This window comes from Nannobrachium achirus (assembly GCF_963921795.1).
Source record: "Nannobrachium achirus genome assembly, chromosome: 12".
In the NCBI taxonomy this organism is placed as follows: Eukaryota; Metazoa; Chordata; class Actinopteri; order Myctophiformes; family Myctophidae; genus Nannobrachium; species Nannobrachium achirus.
In genome coordinates this window covers 46,876,341-46,884,537 of record NC_137832.1, presented here as the reverse complement: position 1 = coordinate 46,884,537, position 8,197 = coordinate 46,876,341, and the positions used below count along the sequence as shown (strand labels likewise).

Below are 8,197 nucleotides of genomic sequence, written 5' to 3'. Positions count from 1 at the left end.
GTGAAACATTTGGTTAATAATGTGGATGTGTATGATTGAATGATTTAGGTTTGATGTGGCACTGTTGCCATGTCAAACCAACTACTCTATAGGAAGTTGGTTGCGAGCATGTAATCACTAGCATGTAATCAGACCAATGTGTAAATGCTTTGACATACTTGAACATATATTCTTTTTTTATTACAAATAACATGTGAATTTTATTTTTCTCCAAAAAGTTATTTACATTATGTACATAACACATTTACATTTACTAGATACAGTAACAATGCCATTTTGCACAGAGCCTCTGAAAGATCATGTGCAAAGAGCGCACTCATCTCCTTCGGTTATACAGTGTATCACAATAATCTCACACAGCAGAAAGGCACACTTCTTGGTCTCGCACACATACTTTTACACACAATCTCTCTCTCACACACACACACACACACACACACGGACGGACACACACACACAAAAATACTGCAGCAAGGTGTGCTTCAGGTCGATAAATAAGCTTGGTCTTGCAGTGCTTCTGTTCTTCATAAATAAAAAAAACAAAACTGTACAGTAAAGCGACTAGACTTGCTGGTGAACATCCAATGACACATAACTGTATACTACTTCACTAGTCCACATAAGGAAAAGTTCTCTGAATCCTCTATGAATGTGTAACACGCTTGCCTGCCTCCGCTGCCAGCCCGCGCACTGTCCGGCAGCTGCTCTATTGGACAGAGTCCAGGGCCATCCTGACCAGAGACCAATGGAAACCATCCACATGTATTCAGTGTTCGAGACCTTGTTTAAGCCTCTCCCATCGTGTGCCGACCAATCCACCTCCTATGAAAAGTGCTCAAATGAAGAAAGGCAGTACTCCTCACTATCAACGTGTTGGGTCCCCATAGTGACAGTGCTGTGCTTGTTTGAGGTATCCTTACATGGGTATTCTGTCAAGCAAAACAAGCAAATACATTTGTTAGAAGACACAAGCTCTTTTAATCAAGCCTAATCTTTTTTAGAAGGTTTTCTATAAGTGATGATTGTACATATGAGCATAAATTAGGCCTAGAATATTGTAAAAGGAAACAGCAATCTGTTGAAGTACATCATTCTGCATTACTTCACAATCCAACAGTACTCCATACCTTTTTCTTGGTTTCACTTCCCATCCATCTCGGCATTTTACATAATTCAGAGTCTCTCCTGGTGATATCTCAGTCTTTAAAGGGTCTTCGGCACAGAATGTAAACCTATGACAAAATGAGCAACACAGTCAAATAGACGATAAGAAACTGATAACATTAATTATGAACCTTGAACAATTAGGCCTAGTTACGTGCATTTCATCTGTTGGGGTGCCATTGCTTACTTTTTTTGCGTTTCCCCAGCTTTCACGCGAATCCGCCGTACTTCTAGCACTGGTTTGGCAGGCGCAGTTTTCCAGGAGGTCCAGAAGCTCTGCTTGATGTTCTTCCAGACGGAATTCCAGGAGTCGGCGGCTCCCTCCCAGCTCAAGCTGATCTTCAGCAGGTCCCCGATTTCGTCCTCGGTAAACACCAGGAACGTGTTGGTCAGGTTCAAGCCAACACTGTCAGGACTGAGCATTGAGAGGAAGAAGATTAAAGCCACATCATGGATCTACTTATTCTTGACCACACACACATACAACCTCAAATACACTTCAAAGTCCATCTACAAAGATGTAATTTAATTCCTGTATAAAGGCTACCAAATAGAGGTTAGCATGCATGCCTAGTACAGTACATACATTGAACCAAGGTGGTTTGGGTCATTTGTTTAAGGGCCCATTTGGAACCCAAACTACCCTGAAGTACTGTAGACCAAGCAGATCAGGTACTTACACATCAACAAACATGTTTTCAGTATCATTGTGCTCTCCATGCAACTTGACGTGGAAGGTGGGGTCGGCGTTGTCAAACTGTTTCTTGTTGAACACGTGCATTTTCATCTGGTAGTGGTATCCTTTAAAACAGAAAGACGTTGATTTAACAGCGTGAGAAAGTAGAATTGCTCAGTCATTCACCACTGGGAATAGCTGCTAGCCCAGTTTCCAGTACAAATAGTTTCAACAAGAAGCATTAATCATAAACATGATAGCAGACATTACTACTGTAATTGCATAAAGATAAGACCCTTGAGTGATAACAAACTTGTTTGTCTGTCACCAGACTGACTCACTACCGGAAGAAAGATAAGAGCCATCTTATCACTTCAACTCACCTCCAAAGGGTGTTTCAGCACGTGTCTTCAGGTACATCTTGCTGTTGCTACGTCTCTTGCGCATCTTCTTGGCATTGTAGCCGATGTTGTTGCAGCGGTTTTTGCGGCAGCTGAGGCAGATGCCCTTCTTGAAGCGGTCCGGCCCAGTGCACTGGTAGGCAAAGCTCATGTGGTCCTTGTTCATCAGGGAGTCCACGAACAAGTGCACAGCACGCTCATGCTCACACTTCATTACCTCCATGAAATCTTGAGGGGATTGAGAGAAATTTAGAAATTGTACACAAACTATAGTTTTCCAACTAGGCACAGTTTGAGCAAGCATAATGTACCACAAACTGCATTAAGGCAGTGAAACATACATGCACTTTAAATAAAGTAAATGTTCTCAATTTGTAGCAAAAGTAAAACCAAAAACAATAATACCCCAAAAAAGGATACCTTGCTAGTCAATTACTGAACAGCTATAATACTAGTTTTTAAGTACTTACTTCCAGCAATAGCCAGCACATCCCCCAGTGCACAGCCTGGCTGAACTTCGCCTCCATTGGGGTAGATATCAATGTCTCCTATTGGTTGCTGGATCCCAATGCTCACACCCAAAGCCTCTCGGGTGTAGGTGTGCAGGACGTCGACAAAATCAGCATCGTCTGGAGAGAGGCGCTTCTCCTCCTCGACACCTTCAAACATAGGCCCTGCAGGGTCAAGACCTGCAAATGCCAGAAACTAATCGTTAGGGAGACCAAACTGACATTCACCAGCATGGCAAGTTGGCAACACCATTGTGTGATTTCCGCCGGGGAGCATGTCATGTCAATTCCTGCCCACTTACCAGTGATTCTGCCAACGGTCCCTCGTACATGAGTTCCTGCATAGCCTGCAACATGTGCCCCCAAACTGTAGCCGATCAAGTGCACCTTCTCCAACGGCAGCTGCTGCTCATCCTGTTTCGAAAGTAGTGATTAAAAAAAAAAGAATAAAAGAAAAAAATAACATCAGCAGCTGCCACCACAAACGCCCAACCACAAGTGAACAAGTCCTGGATTTCAGCCAATGACAATCAGTAGCGCATGCTAAATCCAGCCAATCCCCACTCTGGTAATGAGTAGAGAATACATTTCACACTCCTTTCCATGCACTGGCACCTCTGCCATCTGCCCCAGTTCATCTCCATGAAATACAGTTTTTGTCTATGTCTAGAACTGTGGCAGTATGCCCGAGTTACTCTTCTCTAGCAATTCATGCCCTAGTTTGATTTCATGAGAGCAACCCTGAATGAGATGGTTGGCTTTGTCCCAATACTGATAAATAGCCACCTTCTAGCAGCCCAATGGCCACTCAACTACAGGCATATGGAGTGGCACAACAACAGAGGTCATTCCAAGACAGATTTTTTTTCCCTCTTCTGCACACAGAATCTTAATCATCAGCATTAGAATACTAGCATATTAACACTAGTATTCTAACAATTCAGATTTGTGTTATGGAGGCTGCCATAATCTCCCTCTGGCATTAAGATGGAGTCTGTCTTTATATATGGAGTCGGTCTTTATATATCAGTACTTCTGCCACCAATCAGTGTATCCATGTCCAGACACTGAGCTCCCATTTTAACCATAAAAGCTATACATTTGCTTTAGTATATACAGCCGAGTCTTTACACATTTTCATCGCAACATATCAGATTTATGTGTGCACCTTTGACAACACACTGTTCAATGCTCTGGTCAAGGCTCATGAACCCAAATTAAACCCTGTACATACCTGAAGCCAGTCGATCATTTTGGCGATGTTGAGGCCCACGCGAAGCGTGTGGTTGACTGCGTCAGGGTAGAGCTGATGAGCCAGCGATATCCAATCGACGACAATCACATTCGCCTCGCTTTCTCGCTGCATCACCGCAGAAACCAGCGTTTTCATCCAACGCTCAAACATCCCGCTCATCTAAAAAGAAGGGGCAGGAGCGTCACTCAGCTTTCCTTAAAACCTCATGAATTGACACTGCATAGGCTCAAGTGTCAAATATTTAAACGTATCCATTTGTAACTGAGTGTACACATGTAACCAAATGGACCCATACTGCAAAGATCCATGTGTTTATGTGTAAACTGTCCAGGGACGTGCAGAGAATTTTAGAGGCAGGGGCTAAAATGTCTAAAAGGGCCTTTTGGTGGAAATATCAAAAATAGCAGACCTCCAAGCTCACAACGCGTCGCAGCGCGACACGTTGTGAGCTTGGAGGTCGGCTATTTTCTTTGCGTGATATCACACTGAACTAATAGCATAATCAAGTCAATACTGGAGATGCGGCATAACGGCATGGATTTCTACACAGATAGGGCAATTCTTTCAATATACAATGCTGCATTCAAGTTCAGGAGAGTTTGGACAAGGCAATTTTCTTGAATGCTGCCTTCAGGTATGGCATGGAAAGAGGGCATCTGCATTTCTTTCACCATAGTAAAAACTGCATTCATAGTCTGGAGAGGGCACTTTTTACAGGAGGATAAAGGGGCTATGTATCTATATTGATGTCTATGTGTGCACGTGCCTGGTGTACACTGTCAGAGTTAAATGAACACAGTGGAGTTTACAGTACAGCCACCTCTCTCCAGCACTGTATCATCTACATGATACATTCCAACCAGAGATCCAGACCAAGAACCACACACACACACACACACACACACACACACACACACACACACACACACACACACACACACACACACACACACACACACACACACACACACACACACACACACACACACACACACACACACACACACACACACACACACACACACACTTAGTGGTTAGTAAGATAGTTTTTGATGAGCCTACCGTCCAGCCGTGTATAATGAGGATGGTCTTGGCTGTGGCATTAAAGCCACACTCCTCTAGACGCTCCTTGTTGCCGGGCAGAAGGTAACAGCCATCCTGGTCCAGATCTAGACTCTTGCGCATGTTGAACTTGATGAGGTCATTAAGAGAACCGTTGTCTCTTGACAACTGATCCAATCCATTATCTGCACCTGATACAATAGAACAAAACAAAACACAGGTTATATAAAATCACTTATCACCTTCCTTGCTTGCCTCAGCTCATCCCTATATGCTGATATTTGCTTCCCATTGTTAATGTGTCAATCTCGCATTCAATGTTTCAGCATTCAGTCACAGTAGGTAACTTTTTAAGAGATGGGGGGTCAGAATTATGAGCGTTCCCCATTAACTTTCAGTCACAGAAGGTGACTTCTTAAGAAATCTATGGGAGGTTAGACTTATGAGTGGAGTGGACCGCATTAAACTTGGTAAAGAAAAGACAGTCTTCTTGATCTTGAAGGACATCTGCTACAATAATGTTGAGTGTGCGGCTGCGCTCTGCAAAGGGCCTGCAGCCAAAATGTCATTCTATACCACTTTCTTTAATTTGCTTCTCTGACACAGCTGCAGACTGCTCCCATGGTGACATAACTTTATGGTCCTCGGGCCAAAGAGGGTTGATATGGCTAAATTCATTTGTTGTACTTTTTACTATCTATGCTGAATGCTGATTGACTGCTTTCGTCCCCCCCTTCTGTCAGGCTAATCGGCCTTTACGGCTTGCTTTGACTTCAAAAACATGAATGAAAGTTGGTCGCCAGGGCTCGCCACGACCCATATGCGTGTGGGCACAACATATCCAAGAATGCAAAATGTGTTCATTTGATTATAGTCCACATTCTATTCTACAGCGCAAACAGACCTGGCCAGTGTAACGAAGCGGTGGTGCCTGGCAAAACGCGGAGTGAGCGAAACAGCAGTTCCAAGAGCGGAACACAGACCGTGGCTTTGTCCCTGCCTTCCCCCCAAGGACACGTAATCTCTTTAAATCCATCCCCGCTTTTCAGTCTCACTTAATACTAGCCCCACACACTTGTAACAGTAATGCAATCAACTCGATTAACAATAATTAACAACAGCCCTTTAAAAAAAAATGAAATAACGCGCACATGTCTTTACTTTAAGATTTGCGGTGGTAGCCTAGATAAGACTTAACTACATTTAGGCTCGGTAAATAAAACAGCCTCCATATTAGCAATGAATGAAAAATAAAAGTCAAGTTCTTACCTTTGAGAACTGCATTTTCCCCAGGTTGAGAAGATGCAAACAGGACAACTACACAGTGTAGGAAAATCCACAATGAAAGCGTAATATGATTCATTTCTCTCCCACAAAGGAATGAGGAGAAAAACGTACGTTATTGAGTGTGAAAATATTCACTCAGAACGTTCACAGTGCCGGTGTTAACAATATAGTAGGCTAATTTATGGGAAGCTTGTTAGATCCAACAACAGGGCGAACGAGAGAGGGAGCGAGCAGAAGCCGGGCGGTTACGTTGCGTGCGCGCTTGGAACCGGTACTGACTGAGGGAAATGTATGAAGTTGCATCAAGTGTCTCTCATTAGAGTTTTAAATAGTTTCTCCTTTTCAGTCATCTGATCATCGGCTGATCTATCTGGGATTCTATTGGTCAAGCCCCCGTTTGTTTACGTTTAAAGGCGTGGCGGAGTTGAATGAACTAGTAGTAGGCGTCTCACGTTGCGGCATTTTTTAACCCTTGCATTTATGGATGGATGCTTGGGGTGTGAGTGTGAGTGCAGTGCTGACGCACATCGTGCGCTTGCCGTCACAGCAGCAGCGCAACGTCTCAAGTAGCAGTAGCCATCATCAAAACCCGTCCGGACAATAAGCCCAAGCTAGCCTCCTGCTCCTAGAATAAATATTATAAGTCAATTGGGTGAAATGTAAGCTAAACAAATATTTACTTTAGGCTATTTTGCCTCGGTCGGTATGGGTCCTCCAAGGTAAAAAAAAAACAGGAAAAAAAGCATGTTATACATTTAATAGTAGCATTGGCTATTTTGTGCACACTTGGGAGTTGGGAGTTTAGGCTACTGTGTTGGAGGAAGGGACTAGGCTACTGGTTCCCAAACACTGGGTCGGGGCCCATTTGTGGGTCACGGACCCTACATTTAGTTTTTCAAACACAAATTTCAAAACACAAACATGTAGACTAGGCCTATATAAAAAAATCTACAGATCCGTGGTGAGCTTGTACATATTTTCAAACATCAGGGCAAACGTCTAATTTTCTCTTTTGGGTCTCAAGCTAAAAAAGTTTGGGGACCACTGGACTAGGGCTGCTATACACAGACAGAGCCACGGCTTGGTAACATTCCTCGCTTTGTAGTCGGTTGGGAGCAATGGAAGAAGTTTCCATTTGACCATTATCATACGTGGGAAACCCACAAGCCTTCCCCCCTTGAAGCATGGTGGGAATATTTAAAAGGCTCCGACCCGTGTAAGGGGAGGGGGGTGGGTTGGTTGGTTGTGGGGTTACCTCATTCTATCTCACTATCCCCTCCTCACGCTGTCTGGCGCAGTGCCAAGCCATCAGCTTAGTGCTCACGGACCAGTTTCAATTGATGAGGGGAAGAATAGGCTCACTCACGCTGCAAGGTCTTCTTGGCTACAATAACACCACTGTTTGTGTACATACATGAGCAGGGCACCCACTACTCAGTAGGAAATGCCACTGAGTGAGGACTGTCTTGAATACACCTGCTGCCTGCCAGATCAGCATAACAAATGTCTCTCTGACTCCTGAGTTACTGTAGAGTAGTCAGTAGACAATAGCCTATAGGCCAGTGGCTCAAGACCCAAAATATAAATTTCTTTCCCTGCTGGGAAGTGAAAATAGCAGAACTTCTACTTCTTGATTAATTTTTATGTATTTTTAAATATATGGAATTCCTTTTATTTATTTATGAAATTATTTTGACAAATCTTAGATTTTGAATTTTGATTTATAACAATTGTGATCTTTTGAAATAATAGGCTACATTTTTAAAATGTAGGAAACAAACAAACAAAAAAATGATATTTAGCAGCTGACCCATAAAAAATGGGTCCAGACTCCAGAGTCCAA

At 43.3% G+C, this 8,197-nt stretch overlaps 1 protein-coding gene across 1 annotated transcript; it reads right to left on the bottom strand.

The window, feature by feature from the left end:
- Nucleotides 1–273: 273 nt before the first annotated feature.
- lipg (lipase, endothelial) lies at nt 274–6,613 on the bottom strand. Its single transcript, XM_080738281.1, has 10 exons — nt 6,337–6,613; nt 5,068–5,258; nt 3,985–4,164; nt 3,053–3,164; nt 2,712–2,930; nt 2,224–2,469; nt 1,845–1,965; nt 1,352–1,579; nt 1,128–1,232; nt 274–929 (listed from the first exon to the last, which is right to left on the bottom strand). Exons 1-10 carry the CDS (start codon nt 6,428–6,430, stop codon nt 917–919), a joined length of 1,509 nt encoding a protein of 502 aa, XP_080594407.1. The 5' UTR covers nt 6,431–6,613; the 3' UTR covers nt 274–916.
- Nucleotides 6,614–8,197: the final 1,584 nt, after the last annotated feature.

Excerpts from the sequence above, each read along its gene's own strand:
- lipg (XM_080738281.1), bottom strand. The coding sequence starts at position 6,430 with ATGAATCATATTACGCTTTCATTGTGGATTTTCCTACACTGTGTAGTT. Across the intron at positions 5,259-6,336 it reads GGAAAATGCAGTTCTCAAAG|GTGCAGATAATGGATTGGAT; the intron begins GTAAGAACTTGA and ends CTATTGTATCAG. Across the intron at positions 3,165-3,984 it reads AAATGATCGACTGGCTTCAG|GATGAGCAGCAGCTGCCGTT; the intron begins GTATGTACAGGG and ends CTTTCGAAACAG.